Raw genomic sequence first — 26,569 nt, 5'->3', positions numbered from 1 at the left:
TTACAGCAGGACGTGTGCTGAGGGAGGTGGGGCTGGAGGCGGGGGAGGCTGATAGGAAGGACTGGAGGAAGGAGGCGAGGTGGAGTGAGAGGGTGAAGAGGGGCTGGCTACGACAGCTTGCCCTTGTTGGAATTTTCCTTTCGTGGAGGACACAGGGCTGGTGAAGCTCAGGAAGATGTCCTCCAGAGAGACCTGGCTGATGGAGTAGTCTTCCAACATATAATCCTTCTTGGCTTGTTCCATAATGCCAAACACCTGCAGCAGAGGGAAGGCAGTTGCTGCAAGTAAGTCCACCCGAAGGTGATGGGGTAGACACAGGGATGGGTGATCTGGGGAAGTGCAGAGACAGCCGTCCTCCCGGAGCTGTGACAAGGCACAGAGTGCTGGTCTCAGGCAGCTACTACAGAGTACCTCCAAAGGAGTCAGACCTGTGGGAATGGTGGCAGGAAGCGGTGTCCCGCTGGGTCTGTGGCCTGCTATGTGGCGCTGGGCATGTAGCTCCTCTCTAGGCCTGCTCCCTGCTCCCTGAAACCTGGGGGTGGGGAGAGCTGACTTCTGAGGCTCCTTCCAGCACACAAACATTTCCAGTGTTGGCAGAGGACACATGAATGCCACTTCTACAGAGAAGGAGAAATAAGAGATGCACTCACCTTTGCCCAAGTGAGGCTGTGGCCAGGCAGGTAGTACTGGACCATGCCTTCATGCTCGTCTTCCAGATTGCTGCCTGCACAAAAGAGAGACTGTTTCTGTGAGGGCTGGACTGGAGGGCTAGAAAGGCAGCGCGGGTGTGACAGCTAACAGGTCCAGGCAGGGTGTCCAGCACCATCACACACCTGGGAAGGTCAGGTCCACAAATGCCTTGAACTTTGGCACCTCCTGCCGCCATTCCCTCTGGACCTTGGCCTGCAGGGAGTAGCCGCTGCCAAACTTGCTCTTGAGGTGTTGTGGGCTGCCCAGGCACTTGAACTGGCCCTGAACCATGATGGCCAGCCGGGTACATAAGGCTTCACACTCCTCCATACTAGGGAAAGAGAGAAAGCCTGAGACACTGCTGGAGGAGGCTGATGCCCACCCTGAATGTCAAAGGCTTGTGCAGACAGGAGGGTGTCTGTGCCCAGATCAGACCATTCTGATTCCCCACGCTGAATGTGCCCACATGCAGAGCCTGGGAAATGTCCTGGCAGAGCCTGGGCAGGCTGCTGCCGTATCTTCTGTTCACCTGGTCCCACCCCAGCCACCTGTTCTGGCTCTGCCCCGACCCACAGATGCAACGCTACCTGTGGGAGGTGATGACAATGGCCTTGCCAGACTCACGGACCCGTCCCACAGTGTCCCAGAGTAGACGTCGGGCCACAGGGTCCATGCCGGTGGTTGGCTCATCCAGGAGGATGACTGCAGGCTCTCCAATGAGGGCGATGCTGGCGCTCAGCATGCGCTTGTTGCCACCACTGGGTGTGGATGGGACAAAGGTGGGGACATGGAGAACGGTGATTGTGGCCTCTGGGGTTGAAGCCACTTTTTCAGCCCCCGACTCTTTCCTTCTCTGAGGTGATGCCTACTCTGGTGCGGCTTCACTCAGGTTGAATTGTGACTTGGTTTGTTCACTAAAGCTCTGAATGGACCTAGATGTCCAGGTTGAAGGGTTGAGACCCTTTAGGGGTCTCTATGAGTGCTGGGGGTAGGGCACCACCCATCTCAGAGTAAGGGTGTAAGACCATTTTAGCTAGCCGTTTTTTTTTAAGATGCTCACTATGTAGTCCCAGCTGGCTTTGGCTTCTCATCCTCCTGACTTGGCCTGTCAAGAAGCATGGGACTATAGATGCACACCACTATACTGGCTTTGCTTATTTATTTTTCTTAATTTATAAAATTTATGTATATGTGTGTGTGCCTGCATGCAGGTACCCATGACAGCCAGAGGGCATCAGATCACCTAGAACTAGAGCTACAAGCAGTTCTGAGCTGCTTTGTGGGTGCTGGAAACTAAACCCGGGTCCTCTGCAAGAGCAGGAAGCACTCTCAAGTGCTGAGCCATCCTTCCAGGCCCTCCCCACGTTAAACTTGCATAGCATCCACCGTGAGCAAAACTCCAGTCTAAACTTTTCTTTTCTTTTCTTTTCTTTTTTCTTTCTGACTTTTCCAGACAGGGTTTCTCTGTGCAGCCTTCGCTGTCCCGGAACTCGCTATGTAGAGCAAACTGGTGACAGCCCACAGAGACCCGCCCGCCTCTGCCTCCCGAGTGCTGGGGTTAAAGGCTGCGCCACCACCGCCGGCTTCTAAACTTTTTAAATGTAAATTTATTTGATCCTCTAAATATGCAAGGAAATATAAAAAGCTGCCAAAGATTTAAGCCAACAGACTGGGGAAGGGACACGGACTCTTTATCAGACACCTGAACTCATTTGGCCAGTCAGCAGCATCTCTCCACTCCCAGTTCCAAACATGGGGTACTGCCGGACACCTGCCTATAAGGGCACAGTGTGTAATGTGAGGAGAGCCTGTGGATTTGGACAGTTAGTGCCCTCCCCCCGGTTTTTTTTTTTTTTTTTGAGACAGGCTTTCTCTGTAACTTTGGACCCTATCCTGGAGCTAGCTCTTGTAGACCAGGCTGGCCTCAAACTCACAGAGATCCGCCTGCCTCTGCCTCCCAAGTGCTGGGGTTAAAGGTGTGCACCACCACCGCCACCCAGCTTTTTGTTTTGTTTTTGTTTTTCTGCCTGGCTATTTTCAGCTATTTTACAGTATAAAATTTATCTTTTAAAGTTTGTAAGGCTGGAGAGATGGCTCAGTGGTTAAGAGCATTGCCTGCTCTTCCAAAGGTCCTGAGTTCAATTCCAAGCAACCACATGATTGCTCACAACCATCTGTAATGAGGTCTGGTGCCCTCTTCTGGCCTACAGGCATACATGCAGACAGAACATTGTATATATAATAAATAAATATTAAAAAAGTAAATCAATCTTTTGCCTTGCTTTGATTAATCTGAGTTAGGATTCTGTTACTGGCCACAGTGATAAACCACCTCAGACTTCTTGGGAGACATATCAGGATGAGGTAACTATGGGTCTAATATGAAAACCTACCCAATAGGAAGCTTGCCCTGAAGAAGCAGACTTGATAACATATACCTGTTCTCAGCACAAAAAAAACTGCCTCTGGCTTGGGATAGAGGCCAGCTTCCCTTCACCCCATCTTCCGTGGCGTGGACTACACAGCTCCTCCATGCTGAGCTGATAGGCTTAACCCTACACCCCAGCGCTGAGAACTGCGGTTATCTTGCAAATGGAGGTGGGAAGGATGAGGGAATCCCCAGATCTCACCTATAGGTTTTTACCAGCTTGTCCGCATACATGTGCAAGAGTAAGTCCTCAAGGATCTGGTCCACACAGATTTTAATGAGGCATTCAGGGACGCCCCGGATACGGGCGTACATGACAAGCATCTCTCTTCCTGTCATGAAGTTTAGCAGGGCATCAAATTCAGGACAGTAACCAATCCACTGGCGCACCTGAGGGAGGGAGACACATCAGAGTGAAGCCTCTTGGGCCAGTTTCCCGTCTGCCAACCCAGCAGTTCCGGGACGCCGCCTGGGGCTATATTGAGGAACGTGCAGCATGAGGGAGCTAGGAGTGGGATGATGGCAATGCTGGTAGTGTTGGTGAGCAGGCTTCTAAAGAATGGAGGAGGAGGGGTGCGGCTTGGTTCCCTCCTCCTGCTCCACATGGACCAAAACCAGACATGCTTGGTGCCCCTTATTTTAGGAGTCAGGAGAAGCATCTTGGTTTTTACTTTTCTTCTTTTTTAAGAAGTTACTCCTCCTCCTCCTCCTCCTTCTCCTCCTCCTTCTTTTTCTTCTACTTCTTCTTATATGATATATGTATGTGTAGAGGTAGAAATGGGTGCAAAAATGCCAGGGTTCATAACTGGAGACCAGAGGACAATTTGGTGGTTGGTTCTCTCCTTATACCTTCAGATGGGTTTCAGAGATGGAGCTCGGGCTTTTGCAGCCTGTACTGAACCATCTCATTGGCCCTCATGTTAAAAATATTTTCTATTAGACATGTAATCTATAAGTAGATTTCCTTCATGAAGCATTTACATAAAGACCACCGGAGTCTCTACCAGGGCCTGTGGGCTGACTGGAATGTAACCTCCAGACTCCTGTGCTAATGCAGGGTCCCACACAGACATGCTCTCCTAGAACAAGACTGTATGAAGTTTGTCAAATGGCATTATCCCATATTTACCATTGCTTAATGTGCTTTTCTAACTGAATATTATGTTCTATAGATCCCCATACGACCTTACTCCCAACTCAGTTTAGCTGCTATATACCCAGAGAAAGTTTTTAAAATGTTTTTTTTAAATTAGTAAAATTTGTTCTTTTATAATTCCATGTGGTATATAATGCATTCTAGTTAACCTCACCTATAACTTCTCTCTTCTCCCTCCCACACATCCCTCTTCCACATTCAAGCCTTTCTGTTCTGTTCTGGGCCCAGGGCTGCCTGTGTGAACACGGGTCTAGAACGATCCACGGAGCTTGGTGGGCTCACTAATACCAACCTATACAGCTGAAGACAATGGCTTCCTCTCCTCCGGTATGCACCAATAGTAAATAGTTCAGCAGGGATGGGTAGGTCAGGGAAGTTTTTTAGATTTCATTTAGAAAAGAACTAACTTGGATTTTTAGACACATTTGAGTTACTTTTTTTTCTTATAAAAGAGAGCATTTAACTGGGGGCTTGCTTATAGTTTCGGAGATGTAGTGCATAATCATCATGGCTGGGAGCGTGGTGACATGCAGGCAGTCATGGCTCAAGAGCTGAGAGCTTTACATGCTGATCCGTAGGCAGAGAGAAAGAAACTGGGACTGGTGTGGGTTTTTTAAGCCTCAAAGCTTACCCTCAGTTACATACTTCTTGGGTTGTTTTGTTTTCTGGGACAGGGTTTCTCTGTGTAGCTTTGGAGCCTGTCCTGGCACTGCTCTGTAGACCAGGCTGGCCTTGAACTCACAGAGATCTGCCTGCCTCTGCCTCCCAAATGCTGGAATTAAAGATGTGTGTGTCACCAACACCCAATTTACAGTCACTTCTTTTAACAAGGCCACACCTACTCCAACAAGCTCCTGTCTCCTAACCCTTCTAATTCTTTCAAACAGGTCCACTCCCTGGTGACTAAGCTAGACAGAGAGGAAGTCCTTTGCTTTCATGAAAGCCTTCAGGCAAACATTTGGTAAAATGAATGTGTTCTCTTGGCCTTGGCTGGCATGCTGTAGGGCCTATACACGCGAGGGGGAAGGGATGAGGGATGGGGGCAGACACAGACGGACAGGGCCATCTTCCTGATTCTGGCATGTCTTTGTTAGCATTTCCACCACATGAAACTCCCTGGTCCCCACAGGCTTTTAAACCATAACATAATGCAGAAATGCATTCAATCCAACTTCAAAAGTCCCTGTAGTCTACCACAGCCTCAAACTTGTTTAAAAGTCCAAAGTTCAAAGTCTCTTCTGAGACTGATATAATCTCTGAACTGTAATCCCCTGTAAAATGCAGATCACATACTTCCAACATACAATGGCACAGGATATTCAGCCACTCCAAGATGGAGGAAAGGGAGCATAGTGAAGAAATGTTGGACCAAAGCAAGACCAAAAACCAGCTGGGCAAACTCCAAACTCTGCATCTCCATGTCTGATGTCAAAGTGCTCGTCAGATCTTCAACTCCTTTCAGCTTTGTTTTCTGGACTCTTGTTTCTGTTCAGAAGTCTGATGCCAACCTAAATGCTGTTCTTAAGGTAATCCGCATTTTATCTATCTATCTATCTATCTATCTATCTATCTATCTATCTATCTATCTATCTTTCTAGCTATCATCTATCTATCTATCTATCATCTATCTATCTATCTATCTATCTATCTATCTATCTATCTATCTATTTTCATTTTTTTGAGACAGGGTTTCTCTGTGTAACTACCCAGGCTGTCCTGAAACTCACAGAGATCCTCCTGCCTCTGCTTTCCGAGTGCTGGGATTAAAGGTGTGCGCTACCATGCCCAGCCCCCAATTTTTGTTTCTGGGCTACCTTAGATTTTCCCTTTTGTATTTGATTTACAGAAATTTTACTATAACGATATTCCTTGGAACTCATTTCTTTTTAGTTTACCCTGTTTGTGGCCATCAGGGCTTCGTCCATTTATAATCTGTTGTCTTTTACAGTGCTGGATACATTTTAGCTATGAACTTCAAATATTGTTCTGTCTTCCTTCCTTGCAGGCTTCAGCTACAAACACGTTGAACAGTCTCACTGCCAGGTGCTGTCACAGACACCTTAATCACAGAGCTAGAAAACAGAGACAGGAAGATATCTGTCTAGAGGGATCCAGGAGAGCCAGGGCTACATGATGAGACACCATCTCAAAAGCAAAGGCGTGGTGGTGCATGCCTTTAATCCCAGCACTTGGGAGGCAGTGGTAGGTGGATCTCTGTGAGTTCAAGCTTAGCCTGGTCTACAGAATGAGTTCTAGGACAGCCAGGGTTACACAGAAAAGCCCTGTCTTGAAAAACCAAAAACCAACCAACCAAACAAACAAAACAAAAATCTTCTCACTGTATATGAAAAGAGGCTGTGGGATTGGCTTGCACAGCTATGGAAGCTGATCTCTACAATTTGGCATATGGGACTAGAGTTGGGGTGGATATGTGGCTGCTTGGGGAACATTAGCAAGTGGATGGTAATGGGAGCCAGAGAAACCAAAAGCACCAAGCAGGGAGAAAGTATGAAGACAATAGGATGTGTGGACAGCACCTAGGAACACCATGATAATCCACCAAAGGAGCAGGCATGGTGGCACATGCCGATAGTCCCAACCCTTGGGACCACACATTCGAGATCAGTATAGAATACATCTTAAGATCCTGTCTCAAAGCAAGGCAAAAGAGTTACTAAAAGAGTCTGAGAAAGAGTTGTTAGGGATAGAGATGAACAAAGAGGGGGAACCTGTGGGATAAGCAGAAGAAGTTGGAAAAGCCAGAACTACCAGATTCTACAGAGAAACAGGGAAGATACAGACTAGGGTGACTGTAGCAGAAATAGGCTCAAGAGAACACATCCGAGGAGCCTCAAAAGTGGGAGCCTCCATTGACCATGGCTGCCCACTGGGTAACCTGGATGGTACCTTGAATGACAGGAGGATGTGTGTTCCCTCATCCCTATGGTTCCTGTGGGCATTTGAGAGTTAGTGCTATATCTGACCGAGAGTTCAGAGAAGCATCTAGGGTGCATTTAGATTTGGGGGATTACTTTTCAGAGCTCCAGCTCCAAGCTTCATGACCCTGAATCCTGCATCCGTCACCGATATTGGTTGCACGCCATACCCACCTTTGCCAGGTCAGACTTGACGCTGCAACCCTTGACAAAGACATCCCCTGAAGTGATGGGTTGCTCCCCAGTCAGCATGTTGAAAATGGAAGTCTTCCCAGCTCCATTGAGGCCAAGAAGGCCAAAGCATTCTTTTTCTTCAACGGTGAAGTACACCTTGTTCACCGCCTGCAGAGGTACCTTCCCATTATAGACCTGAGAAACACAAGAGATGAAGAGAGGAGGCCAGCAGCCAGCAGCCATTGCACACTCCATCCAGCAGGTCCGAGCTGCCTCTTATGACCCAAGCTCAGACTACCTTCTCCTTCTGGCCACTGCCCAGAAAGTTCCCTTTCTTCCTACAGCCCCTGCACATTGTCAGCTTGGTTCGCCATTCTCTTTGTCCCTGAGCAAATAAAACCCTTTGATGTTGCTTAAGGGTTTTTTTTTTTTTTGGTTTGGTTTGGTTTTTTGTTTGTTTTTGTTTTTCAAAACAGGGTTTTTCTGTGTAGCCCGCGTTGTCCTGGAACTCACCCTGCCAACCAGGCTGGCTTCAAATTTAGAGATCCGCCTGCCTCTGTCTCCCCAGTGTAGGCAGAGTTTTTGTCATTCGGGATCACAAGCAGCTCGCTTCTAAAATAACCACTCAAGGACTTAATATTATTTATAAATGCTCGGCCGATAGCTTAGGCTTATTACTAACTAGCTCCTAAAACTCAAATTAACACATTTCTATTAACCTATGTGCTGACCTGAGGCTTGTGGCTTTTACCTCTCCTGCATGTCCTGCGTCCTTTTTGTCTGGTGACTCTTCTGACTCTGTCCTTCTTCCCAGTGTTCTCTCTGCCCTGAAAATCCCATCTAGTCATTGGCCAATCATCGTTTTATTAACAATGAGAGCAATAAATATTTGCTGTGTGCAATGGTTGTTCCACAGTACTGGAATCAAAAGCATATTGGGCTGGGTTTTTTTTTTTTAAAGATTTATTTATTATGTATATAATATTCTGCCTGCATATATGCTAGCAGGCCAGAAGAGGGCACCAGATCTCATTACAGATGGTTGTGAGCCACCACCATGTGGTTGCTGGAGATTGAACTCAGGACCTCTGGAAGAGCAACCAGAGCCCTTAACTGCTGAGCCATCTCTCCAGGTCCCTATTTTTTGTGTTTTAATCACTGGATACGGAAGGAAAACAACATGATTGACAAACCTGGGGTGGGGGAATCCTATAAAATACCCAGATGTTTGAAAGGTCCTTTGAAATTCTTCCTAGGAATCTCGTAAATGTGGGAGGTTCTATTAGTTTCCAGAGCCCTTACCCACATGGCACCTCCACAGCTGTTATCTGGATACAGGAAAGGTCAAGCCTATTTCCCCTCTCCTTCTATTCTTCTATTCTTCCTCAGGCTTTTAGCAAGCATGGCTCTCATTCCTTACTATCTCAGGCCCTCCCTTTATCCAGGAGACCACAGAAGAGACAATAAAGGTACAATGATCTCTGTCTCTGGGTATAAAAATGAACTCAGGTGTGTTTCATCCTCAGACAGAGAAACCTCACTAAGTCTGGCTTCCCTGGAAGCCTGTCTGCCATTGTGGACAGTCCACAAGCCAAGCAGAAGGCTGATTCTGTGTGTAAAATACCCACAAGAAAAGTGTCCTTGGCCGGGCGGTGGTGGCGCACGCCTTTAATCCCAGCACTCGGGAGGCAGAGGCAGGCGGATCTCTGTGAGTTCGAGGCCAGCCTGGTCTACAAGAGCTAGTTCCAGGACAGGCTCTAAAAAAAAAGCTGCAGAGAAACCCTGTCTCGAAAAACCAAAAAAAAAAAAAAAAAAAAAAAAAAAAAAAAAAAAAAAAAAAAAAAAAAAAAGAAAGAAAGAAAGAAAAAGAAAAGTGTCCTTGGCTTTTTAAAGCCAACTATAAGAACCAGGCATGACATATGCTCGTAACCAGGGTATTCAGGAGGCAGAGGTAGGTCTACGTAGGCCGTATAGCAGGACCCTGTCCCAAATCAAACAGACGAAAAGATAAAAGACAAAAAACAGACAAAGGAGCAAAGACGAATCTAACTTTACCTTTGACACTTCTTTAACAATAAGTGGATTTTTCTTTAGTAATGTTTCAAAATAAAACTTGATGGTTTCTGCCTCATCTAGAATATCTCCATCTTCATCTTCCGACTTGGTTACATCGAGGAACATTCCCTGCGTTCCCAAGACAAGGGTGGACATGTAACTGGTTTCCATTCACAGGGGTAGGAGGTAGAGCTTGGCTGGCGTCAAGGGACCAGGCCTCTCTGGTGCACCCTGAAGGTACTGCATCCGTGATGAGGTAGGCGCGCAAATCATAAACCATCAGCTTTCGGAAGATGAAACAAAAGCCCACCCCCTCCAGTGTCCTCTAGAGGATGCTGGTTCCACGAGCTAACACAACAGACCTTTCTCTAGACTGCTCACAGCTGACTGCGGAGGAGGTGTTTCACAAGGTGTTCTAGCAAGCCAGGGGCTTGTTCCTATTCAGCAGAGAAGCTGGCCCTTAAAACACCCCAGGTGGCCATATATGGACCAGGGTCTCAGGGGCTGAGTCAGGTTCTTCTCTTCCTCTGAAGGTCCCTGGACATGGGCTGTCACCTCTCTGCCCTGGGATTAAACTGATGGCCTCTGGGATCCCGCTAATATGTCAAGGTAGCTAAAGGACACAGGAAGCTCTGGAGCCGTGGTTCTCAGCCTGTGGGTTCTACCCCTTTTAAGGGTAGAGCAGCCCTTCCATAGGGGTCGCATATCAGATATCCTGCATATCAGATATTTACATTACCATTTGTTACAGTAGCAAAATTACAGTTATCAAATAGCAATGAAAATAATTTTATGGTTGGGGTCACATAACACGAGGAACTGTAGTAAAGGGTTGCAGCCTTAGGAAGACTGAGAACCACTGCCTTAGAGCCAGGACTTGACCTGTCTTTACATGACTTTCACCTCTACTTACTCACCAATTTTTCCTTCCTAGTAAAGCCAGAAAGCCTGGATTTCAGTATGCCGAATGCATTGGCTTCAATGAGGAAAAGCAGGATGATGTACACAGGTCCCAGGACAGCCAGAGCAGTCAGGTACTTCCCTATCCCCAGAGACTCCCAGGCATAGATGTTCTGCTGGACCACATAGCCTTCGTCTAATATGAAACAAGCAGGGGTTAGTCCCCCCTTCTGGAGATTGTCAAAGGTATTCCTCATCTTTATGTATGGCAAGTCAATTCCCACAGTGACAAGTGTTACTAATCAGTGCCATCACGACATCCAGCAAACACTAAGCAACAATACTTTTCCTTGCTTTAACCCAGGGCTCTATAAAAACAATGCGATTAGCTGAGCGCGACAGAGCACACCTGTAACCACAGTACTCAGGAGCCTAAGGTGGGCAGATGGCCAGAAACTTGAGACTGGTCTGGACTATTTAGCAACTCCAGGGAGTCCTGTAATATACGTGGAAGACTGTCTTAAAAACAACAACACAACAATTCCAAGAACTTGTGACTCAGTAGGGTCATGAACCCTAGGGGAAAACCCACTGCTATTCTGCTAAATGCATGTAGCAATCAAATGGCTCCTAATGACATATTGTTATACACATTGCTCAACCCTCACCAGAGAAGGTTCTTTTTTGCAGTAGATGATAATTAGCAGAGAAGCCTTTCACAGTCTCTGCAGAAATAAAAGACTTTGGAAGGCTCGGCCTAACTGGGAAGCCTACACTACACCCTTCTCAAGGCTCAGGAATCTATGCAAAACAAGGGGCGGAAAGATCTTAAGAGCTAGAGGTGGCCACACAATGGGGACAGCGTGCATAAGATCTTCAGAACTTCAAGCCAGAAAAACTCCCAACACAGCCGTGGAAAAGTGGGCACGGAGTTCCAGCCCTAACCGGGACGCTACTCGCAGAAGGTAACTGCTGGGAGAAGGAAAATGAGTTCTTCTGTGGAGCGGCACTGGTACAGCACCGCTCGGCAGGGCAGGCTTCCTGCTCACATGTGATCAGCACAAACCCCACTCCATGCTTGTGTTGCTTTTAGAGAGGAGGAACTTGAAGTTGGATGGTTAAGAATATGGGGACGAGCTGGAAGGAGTTGGGGAAGGGGAAAGAAGAAGATCAAACATTTCACGAAATTACAAAATTCCCAAATAAACAAATCATTGTTTTGAAAAAGTGTAATAAGAGGCTTTCCTCAAGCTGTATTGTATAAATATATGTAATTCTTGTCAATTAAAAAGTAAAAGGGGCCAGATAGTGGTGACACACACCTTTAATCTCAGCACTTGGGAAGCAGAGGCAGGTGGATCTCTATGAGTTTCAGGCCAGCCTGATCTGTAGAGCTAGTTCAGGACAGCTTGAACTGTTACACAGAGAAACCCTGTCTCAAAAAACAAAAAAAAAACAAAAAAAAAAAACAAGAAAGAGAGAGGGGGGGGGAGGCTGGAGAGATGATGGCTCAGCTGTTGGAAGCACTGGCTTCTCTTTCAGGGGATCTGAGTTCAACTCTCAGCACTACTTCCCCACTTCAGCTCCAGGGGATCTGATCCCGTACACATACAAGCACACACACATACATGCGGGTAAAACACCAATGCAGATAAAGTAAAATTTAAAAACCAAATAAATAAAACAAATATAAAAAAGAAATAAAAGGGCTGGGCGGTGGTGGTGGTGGCACATGTCTTTAATCCTAGCACTCAGGATGCAGAGGCAGGTGGATCTCAGTGAGTTCAAGGCCAGCCTGGTCTATAAGAGCAAGCTCTGGACAGGCTCCAAAGCTACAGAGAAAACCTGTGTCAAAAAAACCAAAAAAAAAAAAAAATGTAACTCAACGGTAAAGCATGCTTTTTTTATTTCTTTTTTTTGTTTGTTTGTTTTTCAAGACAGGGTTTGTCTGTAGCTTTGGGGCCTGTCATGGAACTAGCTCTTGTAGGCCAGGCTGGCCTCGAACTCACAGAGATCCTCCTGCCTCTGCCTCCCGAGTGCTGGGATTAAAGACAGGCACCACCACTGCCTGGCTGAGAAAAACCTACTGATTCCTGAGTCCCATACAAAATTGCACACTAGTCATCTTTCTGTATTCCTAGGTTCTGTATCTATGGTTTTAACCAATGAGAAACTGGGGGTGTCAAAACTTCTCAGAAAATAAAAACTGTATCTGTACTAAACATCTATAGTTTTCTTCTTGTCATTATTCTTAAATATAGTGTAATTGCTATTTACATAGCATGTATTTTCTTAGCAGTTACACTATATTAACTATTTTAGAGAAATTTAATGATAATTTAAAGTATGTGGGAACAGACTAGGGTAGAGCTCAATGGCAGAACACTTGTCTAGTATGCACAAGGCTCTGTGTTAGATCCTAAGCAACACACACACACACATTCATGCTCAGGGGCAGGAGGAAGTGCAGATATGCATAGCTTATATGCAAATACCATGTCATTACATACAAAAGGTGAATGTTGCAATGAGTTACATCTTGGTGGGGTGGCACATGCTTCTAACTGGGTAAATCTTTGCAAGGTCAAGGATAGCCTGGTCTAAATAGTGGAGTTCCTGGACAGCCAGGGATACATGGACTTTGTCTCAAAAGAGACAAATCATCTGGGTAGTGGTTGTGTACACCGTTAATCTTAGCACTCAGGAGGCAGATGCAAATGGATCTCTGTGAATTGGAGGTCAGTCTGGTCTACAGAGCGAGTTTCAGGACAGCCAGTGCTACACAGAGAAAGCCTGTGTCTCAAAAAACAACCAAAAAATAAAATCATATTATGTAAATCGTATCAGTATAAAAATGTCATCAGCAGCCGGGCTGTGGTGGTGCACACCTTTAATCCCAGCACTCGGGAGGCAGAGGCAGGCGGATCTCTGAGTTCGAGGCCAGCCTGGACTACAAGAGCTAGCTCCAGGACAGGCTCTAGAAACTACAGGGAAACCCTGTCTCGAAAAACCAAAAAAAAAAAAAAAAAAATGTCATCAGCATTGGGAGTGGAGAGATGGCTCAGTGGTTAAGAGACCTAGCTGCTCTTCCAGAGGTCCTGGGATCAATTCCCAGCAACCACATGGCAGCTCACAACTGTCTGGAGCTACACCCTTATGCAGACATATCTGTAGGCAAAACACCTAAGCACATGAAACAAAAATAAATAAAACTGTTATTGGCTGATTTCATTCATAATACTTACAAACATCATTGCACTTAGTATCATTCAAGTTCTTAGCATTGCAAAACTTTTTTAGCTCAAAGTTATAGTACAAATTGGAAAAAGCCATCCCCAGGCAATGTCCAGGAAGTATTAGGAACACACGATCCAAGGAGTCTGAGAGTTCCGCATAGCCAAGGTCTGCAGAGAGAACAGAAAGCACTGGGTTTACCTGCATGAGTCCTCCTAACCCACTCTAGTCTGGACCATCGTACCCCAGGTCTCCAGCAGAAACCTGGCTTCCTCCTCTCCTGGCGTTGACTCTCCCTCTACCCATTCAAACTCTAAGCCACGAGTACTTTTCTTTGCTTGGTTCCTTGAATCTGTCACTCCATATCCTTGTTCTTGCAGGTGAGCCTGAAGATACATTGTGTCTGAGAACATCCGAGGGGGGCATGGCTACAGGAGGGTTGTGTGAAGAGGTGGAAGGGTTGGAGGTGAGCTCAGACAGAAAGAGCACCGACATGGCGGCTCACAGCATTTGAAGTCTGACACAGCTTTCTGGCTGGGTACCAGGCACGCAAGCGATGTACATATAGTCATTCAGGCAGACACGCACATAAAATAATTTTTCTTAATTTTTTATGTATGAGTGTTTTGCCTGTGTGTATTTTTAGTACCTTGACCTCAGGAACTAGAGTTACAAATACTTGTGAACTATCACGTGGGTGCTGGGTTCTCTAGAATAGCCAGTGTTCTTAACTGCTGATCCATCTCGCCAAGCCCCCAAATAAAAATTACTTTAAAAAAAAAAAAAAAGAAAGAAGAGGAAGGGAAGTGAGGCATAAGGGCGAATGAGCACTGCAGGGCTGGACAGACAGTCAGCAGCTAAGAACCTCCTGCTCTTCCTGGGGGCTGGAGTTTGACTCCCAGCGACTGTGTCAGACAGTTCACAGTCACTTGTCAGCCTGGTTCCAGGGGATCCGATGCCCTTTTCTGACCTCCATGTGAACCCCCATATACGCGCACATTCACACAGAAAACCCAGACACATACCCATGATAATAAAATAAATCCTAATAAAAAGAGCATTGCAGAGGTAACTTCTCATTTTGTCCACCCCAATCCAGACATGGTAGTGCAAACATGGCGCTGTCAGTTTCGGGTGTCGGTTGTAAACTGACCAAGCCTTAGTTTCTTTCTTACCAGGAGCCCTTCCTCCAATGCTGGCTCATTAATTTACTCATCCTTTTTTTTTTTTTTTAAAGTAAAGAACACTACATTTTAGTGAAATGCATGGATCACAGGTGAACAATGATTAGTAAATACGTAAGTTCAGGTAAACTAGTACCCCTTCAAGACCAAGAACACTCTTCATTCTCAAAGTTCCCTGGAGGGTTGTTTGTCTAGTCAGCCCCTTCCCAACAACCCAGAGGCAGCCCCTTTTCTGAGTCTGTTTTCAGGATTAACTTTGTCCGCTCATGGATTTAACCCAAGACGTAGCAGACTCTTCTGCTCAATGTAGTCCATTCTTAAACTGAGCAATAATCTACTGAGTGGATTTGATTGAACTGTTTGTCCATCCCCTGTGGAGATGTGTTTGGCACACTCCAGGTAGGAATCCTTAGCACCTGTGAACATTTCCTCGCGGGTCTTTGGTAGGTGGACACACATTTCTGAGTATGTAATGACCGGGGTTGTTAGAGCAGAGATTTATACAAGACATGGATGTGATCTCACCTTTATCGCTTGTGACCGTGACCAGCACAATGGGACAGATGCTCAGGAAGGTGAGCATCACCACCAGTTTAGCACATGCGTTACTGGGACTTTTGAAAGAGAAGCTGACCGTGTAGACGAAGGGGATGGCAGCCCAGCCGTACAGCATCATTATCAAGACCACCGCCGCGGTACCCTCGTGATGTGCAAACGCTTCCTCCTTATACCACAAAAACACCAGCTTAAGAAACAGAAAATTTTGGAAAAGTCAGCGAGTGCTAGGAAGACAGTACTTTCTGCTTTAATTAATTTATGTATTTGTGGGGGTGGGGTGGAGTTGCCACGTGTGTGCCAGGGATGTGTGGGTGGAGGACAGAGGACCTCCCTCGAGTTGGTTCTTCCTGCCATCTTATAGGATCTAGAGATTAAACTCAGGCCATGAGGCCTGTGAGCAAACACTCGCACTCACCGAGCCCTCTCACAGGCCCGTCATCTCAGGATTTAAAACAAGCGTTAACAGTCCTTCACAGGCATTCGCTTGTGAACTAAAGCCGCCCTGAGTCTCAGTAACAGTGAAGCAAATAAAGGACCAAGAGATGTTGGTAAAACAGACGGAACAAAGCAGGGGATGACCCACTCTGCACAGGAAAATCAGGGAACCCTTGGACTACTTGATTCAATTACATCTACGTTCTTCACCCCTGTTCTCTGGTTATCTACTTCTGAATAATACACACACACATCCCCAGAACATTTCTCATCGACTAGAGGCAGCAGTTCTGTGGGTGCTACATAAATACCATAGCTCAGGGGAGCCCATTTCTGAAGATATTAAAGCTAAATGAACTTAACCACAGTTGGTGATGAGAGAGCTTTCGTATCTGCCTTTCTAGCCAGGACTGACTCCAAGTTCAACTTCCCAGCTGGTTCTGATTCTGTATACCGGACTTTAAGGGGAGCCCGGGCCCACGAGCACGAGCCCAGCACCACCCAGCACTCACCACGAGCAGGAGAGTGGGGACGAGGAAGGAAAGGAGATCCCACAGCAGCGCCGAGAGCCAGAAAGCAGCTGCGCTGACGCCACTGACAAACTGGATGTGCTTAGACTTAATGTTCTCCTCTGTGACGGTCAGGATGGAGAAAGAGCTCGACAAGAAAGCTATTCCGAAAAGAAAGTTGATGACAAGGTAATGTCCTTTAGGGCCCCTGTGAAAGACAGAACGTGAGGCCACAGCTCAAGGAAACCTGTGAACAGCAGCAAGAGTCCCTACAGATGGGTCAGCTTGAAGCTGGTAGAAGGAAGTTAACGTACTGGAACAAGATACTCTCTGAGAGCTCTTTGGCGGTCTGAGGTTGAGGGTAGTTGGTTGTTGTAATGGAAGCATTGGCACCGGAAAGACACTTGAAGAGAAAATTGTCCACCAGAGCCAGAGCCAGGCCAGGGGAATGGTATGCCTGGTTGTTGAACAGTGCCTTCACCGTGGTGCGGTTATTCACGCTTTCAAAAGAAGCTGCCACCACATAGAGCTTATCAAAATCCTCAGGAGACGTTTTTGCCTTTTTCAGTAGGAAGTCCTCTACAGGACCTAGAAGGGAACCAAAGGTACACAAAGAATTGCTGAGAAAATATCACACCAGACCCCATGGCACACAGTGCATTCATCATGACCCCCCCCCCAACGCCTCCAGTCTTCTGTTCCTTCTGGGTACCCTACCACCAATCTCACATACATCCTAAAGCTAGAACCCTCCTGCCCTGCTCTGTACTGAATTCCAGATGATCTCCAAATTTCCATCTTTTAAGTCCTTTTGATTCCAACTACTTTTCCGCTTACTACCACCTCAACCAGGTCTAGCCCCATAATGTCTTTCTGGATCATGTGGTCCCAAACAAAACCCTTCACCTTCTATATAGTTTCTCTGTACTTAATAATAGTATACTCAGACCTACCAATTTGCTGGGACTCTGACCTTTAGGCAAAGCCACATATCCAAATACTATAAAATGTACTTTCTGTTTTGTTCTGTTGTTTGTTTTTGAGATGTCTCACTATGTAGCCCATGCTGTCCTGAAATTCACAGAGACTGGCCTGCCTCTGCCTCCTGAGTGCCAAGACTAAAAGCACGTGTAACCATGCCTGGCTTAGAACCCATTTTCTATGTTATAGAAAATCAGTCCCAGTGTAATACACAGAAAGGCGATGAGAACTTTGCTGTGGACGACTGTGTGGGTTACATGCTTGACCCTTAGTGGTCATTGCTGCTCTAGTAGGAGTGGGTTATTTCTCTTTGGAGGTGGTTAGTTATGGAAGCAGTGAGCTATTATGACAGTGGATTAAGCTTCCTCTTCCTACCCTGAAATTCCTTCCTCCTGTCTACCATGTTCCAACACACAACATGAAGCTCTCCTAGGAAGCCAAACAGGACCTCACTCGAGTTCCTCCTCTTAGCACCATGTGCCAGGATAATCCCTATTTTCTTTCCTGGTGCATTCTGACAGAATAAGAGAAACTATTTAGTCACTCTCCAGACTCTTGGTCTCGTGTCTTTAGATTCTCTCTGTACCTGTGGGTTCCTGAAGCTTGCAGGTCTCCATAGTGTTTGGAATGTCTTTTAGTGATCTTCCCTTCCCACAAGCCAGTCCTATTCAGGTGGCAGGCTCTGACCATGAGGTTTCCCTCCCACAGGCTCTGACCTTGAAGTTCCCTCTGATCCTCCCAGCAGAGACCTGACCACTGTAATCACTGCTACTAGTTCCGTAACTACGTAACTACGTATCAGTTGTCCATAGATGTCTGGATTACAAGTTCCGTGAGGGCTGTACTAATTCTGTTCTCTCTATATTCTCAGTACACAGTGCCACATCGCTATGCTTTAAAGTTGAAAAAGACCTTTAGTCATCTTAAAAAAATAACCTTGACGGTGGGACAGATCTAACGGGAGACTACCAAGTCCAGTTGGAATGGGACTGATGGAACAGGAGACCAAACCGGACTCTCTGAATGTGGCTGACGGTGGAGGACGACTGAGAAACCAAGGACAACGGCAATGAACATGAACTCTACAGCATGGATGGGCTCACTGTGAGCCTTGTCAGTTTGGTTGCTCACCTTCCTGGACTTAGGGGGAGTTGGGAGGACCTTGGACTTAACATAGTGAAGGGAACCCTGATGGCTCTTTGTCTTGGAGAGGGGTGGAGTGGGGGTATGGGTGGAAGAGAGGGGAGGGAAGGGGGGAGGAGATGGAAATCTTTAATAAAAAAAATGAGAAAAAAATAACCTTGACATTATTACATTGGATACCAACTATACAAAATGGTCATTATAAAACTGTCCCAGTGACAATGCTAAGCAGGCTTCTCCCAATTTGATGTATGAAGAAACAAGTTTTGAGAAGCACAGTGTGTTAAGACAGCTCTCGGTCACTGTAACAAATACCCGAGAGGGAGATTTGTCTTAGCTAATTTTTAGTTCATGGTCTGTTGGCCACGCTGCACTGGGGCCTGTGGTGAAGCATCATGAAAGGAGCGTGTGGAAATGCAGACATGTGGCCTCATGGGTGGGAAGGGAAGAATGAGGACGGGTCTGGGTATCTGCACCCCCTTCAGGAATATGCTGTCAGCTACCTGAGGACCTTTCATTACAATCAGCTTCTTCAAGAATCCCCAACCTCGGCCAGGCAGTGGCACCACACACAATAATCTCAGCCCTCTGGAGGCAGAAGCAGGCTGATCTCTGAGTTTGAGTCCAGCCTGGTCTACAGAGAGAGTTCCAGGACAGCCAAAGATACAGAGAAACCCTGTCTTGAAAATGCAAAACAAAACAAACAAACAAACAAAAGACACCACAACCGTGGAGAGACAATGGTCTCATCTCTAGACATCCTCCCCTTCTTGTTATCCAGAGTCTAAGCGATGTCTTCCTGAGCTTCAGATAGTCATTCTGACTTCAGAGTGCACCATGGGGTCCAGAAACACGCTGTTTCCCTGAAAAGAGAAACAGGCCTACTTTGCGCTCAGCTCCTGGTCCTGGCGCCTACCTTGAAGATGTAAAGGAATCTGTCCTGCAGCCACGAGCATCTTTTTAAAATTATCTGAAAGTTGAGGGTCCAAGTGGAAATTCCCAGAAACAAAAAATGGCACAATAGTCTGACCATATATTTTTAAAGTCAGCTCCAAGGGTACATTTTCCATTTTCTTTAATTTGAAGTCAAAAAAAGTGAGGCTTAACATAATGATCACCAGAGGCAGCAGAATCTGCACGAATAACATCAACTTCCAGTTGCGCCAAGAATATGTGACCTTTTTCAGGAGCATGGCATAGAATTGTTGGCAGAAAAGACGGAACTAGGGTTGAAAAAGAAGGCAGGTGCTGTGTCAACATAGAGGCAGAAGTTGGACGCACTGAAGTGGCATCTGCTCACGCCCACGACAGTCCTCCGCTGTGCGGCCCACCTCACTCCCCCCTACAGTCCTCCACTGTGTGGCCCACCTCACTCCCCCCTACAGTCCTCCACTGTACAGCTCACCTCACTCCCCCCTACAGTCCTCCACTGTGTGGCCCACTTCCCTCTGCTTCAGGTTAGGACACCTCATGATTTCATCCTGCTAACAAGCAGCAAGAGGAGCTCTGACCCGAACACTTCTGAGGGTAGAACCTATCGTCCTTTGGATACCAGATACAAACAATAACATTTTCCCCTGACTTGTAAAAATTTAAATTTGATGGGAGAATATGGCAGATTGGTGGATGTTTCATTTGTTACAACATATAAAAATTATTGGGGGCTGGAGGAATGGCTCATTAGTTAAGAGCACTGGTTGCTCTTGCAGAGGATCCAGGTTTAATTCCCAGTACCCACATGGTGGCTCACAGCAACTGTAACTCCAGTTCAGGGGATTTGCCACTCCCCTTTGACCTCCACGGACACCAGGCACACATGAGGTGTACAGACATACACGGAGGCAAAATATCACACACATAAAAATAAATAACTCTTTTTTTGTTTTTTGTTTTTTTTTTTGAGACAGGGTTTCTCTGTAGTTTCTAGAGCCTGTCATGGAACTAGCTCTTGTAGACCAGGCTAGCCTCGAACTCAGAGATCTGCCTGCCTCTGCCTCCCGAGTGCTGGGATTAAAGGCGTGCGCCACCACCGCCCGGCAAAATAAATAACTCTTAAAAAAATTCTTGCTGGGTAACACACACGTTTGGTTCCAGCACTCAGGAGACAAAGGCAGGAGCATTTCTGTCAGCTCAAGGGCATCCTGGTCTGCACAGTGAATTCCAGGCTGGACAGGGATACAGAATGGAACATTATTGCCAGGCGGTGGTGATGCAAACCCTTAATCCCAGCACTCAGGAGGCAGAAACAGGTGGATCTCTGTGAGTTTGAGGCCAGCCTGGTCGAGAGTGATTTCCAGGACAGTCGGGACTACACAGAGAAACCCTGTCATGAAAACAAAAACAAAAATAAAAACAAAATCTCTAGATGATGGATACAACTTAATTCTGAAGTAATCTTTAACTTGCTTGTTCCACCTCAAGTTAGATAATCTGCATAAACAGGGAGGACCCATAGCATGGCCTTGTGGCCCTGACAGTCAAAATCAAGCTACAGTTACATGCCCCGAGGTCCTAGGTGTGGGAACCTGGTGTGGGAACCTGGTGTGGGAAGCCTCGGGGTCAGCGCTGCGTGTGCTCACTTGGCTTCTCTGGGGGCAGCATGACTGGACATGCGAAAGGGCCTTCCAGACCAAGCTCTAGTGCCAGGAGCCCTGTGGAAAGAGGCTTTGTTTGAATCAGGCACCTAGATCCCTGGCCGAAAATATCAACAAGTCACTGGAGGTCTCAAGCAAGCATGAGTTTCTACCCTTGATGCGCTGGACACCTACTTCAACGCTCTCCAAACGTCTCCTACAACTAATTCAAGAGTGGACATAGAAGGACTTTACAAGCAGCGCTGGGGAGGGACCTTCAAAGGCGCATCATGGCCACATGGCCCCAGGTAATGCCTTGCTAAGGATTATAAGCAGCAGAGGGTTGACCCCAACCCCAGACACGGGCTTTATGGATGAATTTCCCCATTACTGCATAAATACGCTTTTTAAAATTTAAATTTTTTTTTCAAGACAGGATTTCTCGCCAGGTGGTGGTGGGACACGGCTTTAATCTCAGCACTCAGGAGGCAGAGGCAGGTAGATCTCTGTGAGTTCAAAGCCAGCCTGTTCCACAAGAGCTAGTTCCAGGACAGGCTCCAAAAGCTACAGAGAAACCCTGTCTCGAAAAAAAAAAAAAAACAAAAACAAGACAGGGTTTCTCTGTGTAACAGTCCTAGCTGTCCTGGAACTCACTTTGTAGACCAGGCTGGCCTTGAACTCACAGAGATCCGCCTACCTCTGCCTCCCAAGTGTTGGGATTAAAGGCGTGCTCCACCACCACTGGTGCTTAAAATTTAAGTTCTTGGTGGTGCAGCACATGAGCAACTACACCGTGCAGAGTATGGATTTGGGCAGCTCAAGTAGTTCTTTCAGTCTCTTAGCTGAGGAAGCAAGGCCAGCCCCCTGCTAGGATGTTTTGGATACTGTTCCTCAATTGGGCTAACCACCACTTGTGGTGGCTTGGACGAGGATGGCCTCCACAGGCTCCATGTATCTGGATGTTTGGTTTCCAGTTGGTGGACTTCTTAGGAAGGCTCAGGAGGTGTGGCCCTGTCAGAGGGAGTGTGTCACTGAGGATGGCTTTTGCCAGGCCTAATCTCCCTCTCCCTCTCCCTCTCTCTATCTGCCTCCTGCCTACGGATCGGATCGGGATGTAAGCTCTCAGTTACTACTCTAGGGCTTTGCCTGCCTGCCTGCTGCCATGCTCTCTGCCATGATGGAGATGGGCTAATCCTTTGAAACTGTACACAAGTCCCCAATTAAATGCTTTCTCTTTTAAAATTCATCTATTTATTTTACATCCCAGCCACAGCCTTTCCTCCATCCTCCCCTCCCAGTCCCTCTCCCCAAATCCCCACTTCCACCCTCAAATCCCCTCCTTTTCTGTCTCCATCCGGGAAAGGGCAGGTCTCCTATAAATTAAATGTTTCCTTTAAAAGCTGATGCTTTGGTCATGGTCTTTCATCACAGCAATAGTAACCCTAACTAAGACACTTCTGCCTTTGAACTAGAGCAGGCTGTGTAATCCTGCTGAAACGTCATAGACCCATTCTTTATCTTTTTTTTATTGACGCAGAATCTCTCCATGTAACCAAGGCTGTCCATGAACTCATAGTCTTCCTGGTTCAGCCTCTCAAGCACTAGAATTATAGGCATGTGTTACCAAACCCAGTTCTTTTATTATTTTTATTTTTTTGAGACAGCATCTCTCTACTTAGTCCTGGCTATCATGGAACTCACTATGTAGACCAGGCTAGCCTCATACTCACAGAGATCCGTCTGCCTTTGGCTTCTGAGTGCTGGGATGAAAGCCATATGCCACCACTCTAAACTCAGCTTTTGACAGAACAATAGCATGATTCCACCCATTAAACCACATTCCCCCCCCTCCATGTATTTGAAATATGCTGCTTACTCCAGTATTTAATTTGATTGACAGGCCAGTCTGCACTGAAAAGATTCTTGAGTGAAGACATTTAATTCTGTCAACAGGAACTCTGTGAATTCGGGGAGAAGGTTGAGCAGAGGGTCGCTTCTCAGTTAAGATATTTGTGCCAGAATCAGCCAACTTACAAACTCTAAACCAAAGCAAAAACAAAGTCTCAAAATCACAACACATTTTATGTTGTTTGTGTTTGAACAATGAAATTCATATACTATTTGGGAAGATGTAAGCTAGACTAAGAACAATGACGGCGAAGGGTGCTACGTCTAAGTTGTATAACGGGGAGCATGGGTCTCCATGGGCACTGAGCACAGTGGTAACTCACCAATGTCTTTTCTAAAGATAGCAGGCAACACTATTGTGATTAGATGTTTGTTACTTTGTTTTAAAAAGTACAACATGAAAATTAAAACAAAATAATATGCTAGTAAATCTTATAAGCAAAACTAAAAATTAAAATAACATTGAGATTGTTGACAATGGCCAAGCAGTGGTGGCACACATAATCCTGGCACTCGGGAGGCAGAGACAGGTGGATCCTGTGAGTTTGAAGCCAGCCTGGTCTACAGAGTGAGTTCCAGGATAGCCAAGGCTACACAGAGAAACCCTGTTTCCAAAAAACAAAAAACAAATACTGAAAAAAAGGAAGGAAAGATTATAGACCAGAAGCTTAACAAGCACTGGTTAGTAGTTCAGAACAGCCAAGGTCTACTTTTTCCCTGGTCCTGAACTTAGAATGGTTTTGCATTTTGAAATGATTCTCCGTTTTTGCATTTTGAAATGGTTACATGTTGAGTACATAAGTACCTACATAATATCCTGATTGTCTAAGCTTAAATAGTATAAAATGCTATCTGGCGTTTTTGTTTGTTTGTTTTTTTTTTTTTTTGTTTTTGAGACAGGGTTTCTCTGTGTAGTTCTGGCAGTCCTGGAACTCACTTCGTAGACTAGGATGGCCTTAACTCACAGAGATCTGCCTTTTTCTGCCTCCCAAGTGTGGAAGGAGCAGAACAAATTCCATTATGTTAAAGAATTTCATTTTAGACAGGGCCTAACTGGGTGTGTGTGTGTGAACGCAGCTACGGCAAAGACATAAACATTTTCAAGAAATTGAGCCTGTCCTGGTCAAAGTGACCCACCAGGGTGTCCAAACAACATCTGCTTGCTTCAAATGTCCTGTGGGTATCCGGTTAACTGCTGTCTTGAAATTCTTGTTTGCTGACAGCCACTGTTTTGTAATTCCCTATACTCCAACCAAGGCATTCAGAGGTTGGATGCCTTTACCCAATCCCGAAATGCCATGACTGCATCACCCTGCTTGCAGTTTTCACTTTAAACCCTTATCCCGAGGGCTCGGGGCTGGCCGCTGCATCATCAGTGTGTTGGATTATGGTCTGAGCTACCTTGTGTGTTTGCATTGGATACCGGCTCTGTGGTGGGCTTCTTTGGGGGTTCTGTGACATGGGCATAAATGTACTACCTGGCTTTCTAAGAATAGATTGCTGGCCCTGCCTCTGCCTCCCGAGTGCTGGGTTTAAAGGTGTGTGCCACCACCGCCCAGTTAGATGATGTATTTCTGTTCATAACCCTTGAGTCACTTTTTTATTCCTGGGAACTTATCCTAACATTAGTCATTATTATTCGTGGCTAATTTTTCTTTCAGTAAAATTATAAAAGTTGGTAAATTTGTTATTTATACTGCAACACAGATTGTCACCAAAGTTGGGCATCTTAAAACAACTGTAAACATTTATTTTTTAAAGATAGGTATAAAGTGTTCTGCCTGCATGCATGCCTGCAAGCCAAAAGAGGACACCAGATCTCATTACAAATGGTTGTGAGCCGCTGCATAGTTATTGGGAATTGAACTCGAACTCTGAGCCACCTCTTCAGCCCAGCAACTGTAAACATTTATTATCTCAGTTTCTGTAGGTGAAGAAATGGAGAATGAATTAACTATTGTTTTTTCTTAAAGTTTTTCACGAGACTGCATGTTTTCTAGCTATCGGCAAGGGCTGCAGGAACCTGGAGTTAGACTGGGACTGCTGGATCCACTTCTAAGGGCAGGAAGTGCAGAGATCTTTTTATACACCTCCTCTTTTCCCTGTGATTAACATCTTGTATTAGTGTAGTACATTCTTAAAAATTATGGACTGGCATTCCAACAGGTTCATAAATAGAAACTGACAAGTTTATATCAAAGTACTTTAATAACTAAAATAGTCTTTAAAAAAAACAAACCAGAACAAAGCTAAAACATTCTGCAAAACTACACCAATCCCCAGCAGCAATCCCAACAGTATGGTACTGGCATCAAGACAGAATAGATCCTTGAAGCAGAACTGGGAATGTAGAAAAATTAAAGTCAGTTGACTTTTGGTGATGAAACCCAAATAATTCAATGTGTAAAGAAAAATCTTTTCAATAAATACTTGTATTCCAGTGAGATAGCCATGTGCAAGAAAATGAATACTGACACTTTATCAAGTCACACCCCAAAATAATTACTAGTTGAATTATATACCTAATTTTCTAAAATTTTTTATTTATTTATTTATTTATTTATTTTTGGTTTTTCGAGACAGAGTTTCTCTGTGGCTTTGGAGCCTGTCCTGGAACTAGCTCTTGTAGACCAGGCTGGCCTCGAACTCACAGAGATCCGTCTGCCTCTGCCTCCCGAGTGCTGGGATTAAAGGCGTGCACCATCACCACCTGGCTATATACCTAATTTAAAGCTAAAATAATAACGTTCCCAGAAGAAAAGGCAGGGGAAATATTTGTGATCACCTAAGGTAAATATTTTTAAAAATAGAATAAATTTTTTAAAAACCCATGAAAGACAGAAATGTATAAATTAACTTCCACAGAGATGAAAATGTTTTCATTAAAAACTGCTAGTGATACCAGGTAGTGGTGGCATATGCCTTTACTCCCAGCACTCAGGAGGCAAAGGCAGAGGAATATCTGAGTTTGCGACTAGCCTGGTCATTAGAGCAAGTTCCAGGACAGCCAGGGCTACAACAGAGAAATCTATTCTTCAAAAACCAAAATCAAACAAAAACAAAACAAAACAAAAGCCTGCTAGTGTGCCACACACAGGTGTAATCCCAGCTGTATGGCAACCTGGAGAAGGGGCTCATAAATTCAAAGCCCAGGGAATAAATCCGAGGCCAGCCTTCTCAACTTAGTGAAACTCTACCTCACAGTAAAATAGAGGGAGGGCTGAGAACATAGCTTAGTGGTAGAATGCTTACCTAGTATGCATGATACCATAAATTCAGTCCCCAGTAAGCACACACACCTGACCATAAAACTATGAAGAAATGTCTAGAGAGGTAGCTCGGTGATAATGCACTCACCACCACATGAGAGGCCCTAGGCAGTCCCCACTACCACAAAAAAGGGAAAGAGATAAATTTTTTATTTTATGGTAGCACATGTCTTTCATCCCAGCACCCTGGAGGTAGAGGCAAGTGATCTTTGTGAATTTAACATATATTAACCTCAGGGCAGCCGGGGCAACACAGTAATACCCTGTTTCAAAAAAAAAAAAAGTTTCCTAGCTTGAAAACAAGAACAAACACCTAGGGCTTGGCACCAGAGTAAAACTGCTACAGGAAGGCTGGGGTGTGGATCAGTGGTGGAGCACACACAAGGCAGAGAAACAACACTGATAAAAGTATAAGAATTGAAACCATTTTGTGTGC

The 26,569-nt window shown here is 45.6% G+C and overlaps 1 protein-coding gene across 1 annotated transcript in view; it reads right to left on the bottom strand.

The window, feature by feature from the left end:
• The window catches only part of LOC119813100 (ATP-binding cassette sub-family A member 17-like), a 77,857-nt gene continuing 51,288 nt past the window's right edge, over nucleotides 1-26,569 (bottom strand). The window contains exons 17-30 of the mRNA XM_038328222.1: nucleotides 22,833-22,995; nucleotides 19,300-19,606; nucleotides 16,574-16,847; nucleotides 16,263-16,467; nucleotides 15,283-15,502; nucleotides 13,585-13,743; nucleotides 10,357-10,535; nucleotides 9,440-9,568; nucleotides 7,385-7,579; nucleotides 3,321-3,508; nucleotides 1,278-1,448; nucleotides 834-1,021; nucleotides 651-724; nucleotides 1-255 (exon numbers count right to left, since the gene is read on the bottom strand). Coding sequence (XP_038184150.1) covers nucleotides 1-255; nucleotides 651-724; nucleotides 834-1,021; nucleotides 1,278-1,448; nucleotides 3,321-3,508; nucleotides 7,385-7,579; nucleotides 9,440-9,568; nucleotides 10,357-10,535; nucleotides 13,585-13,743; nucleotides 15,283-15,502; nucleotides 16,263-16,467; nucleotides 16,574-16,847; nucleotides 19,300-19,606; nucleotides 22,833-22,995 — 2,707 coding nt within the window. The remainder of the gene's footprint in view (nucleotides 256-650; nucleotides 725-833; nucleotides 1,022-1,277; nucleotides 1,449-3,320; nucleotides 3,509-7,384; nucleotides 7,580-9,439; nucleotides 9,569-10,356; nucleotides 10,536-13,584; nucleotides 13,744-15,282; nucleotides 15,503-16,262; nucleotides 16,468-16,573; nucleotides 16,848-19,299; nucleotides 19,607-22,832; nucleotides 22,996-26,569) is intronic.

This window comes from Arvicola amphibius, chromosome 4, assembly GCF_903992535.2.
Source record: "Arvicola amphibius chromosome 4, mArvAmp1.2, whole genome shotgun sequence".
Taxonomy (NCBI): Eukaryota; Metazoa; Chordata; class Mammalia; order Rodentia; family Cricetidae; genus Arvicola; species Arvicola amphibius.
The sequence above is the reverse complement of the archived record's forward strand: the minus strand, read 5'-3'. Positions and strand labels throughout refer to the sequence as shown.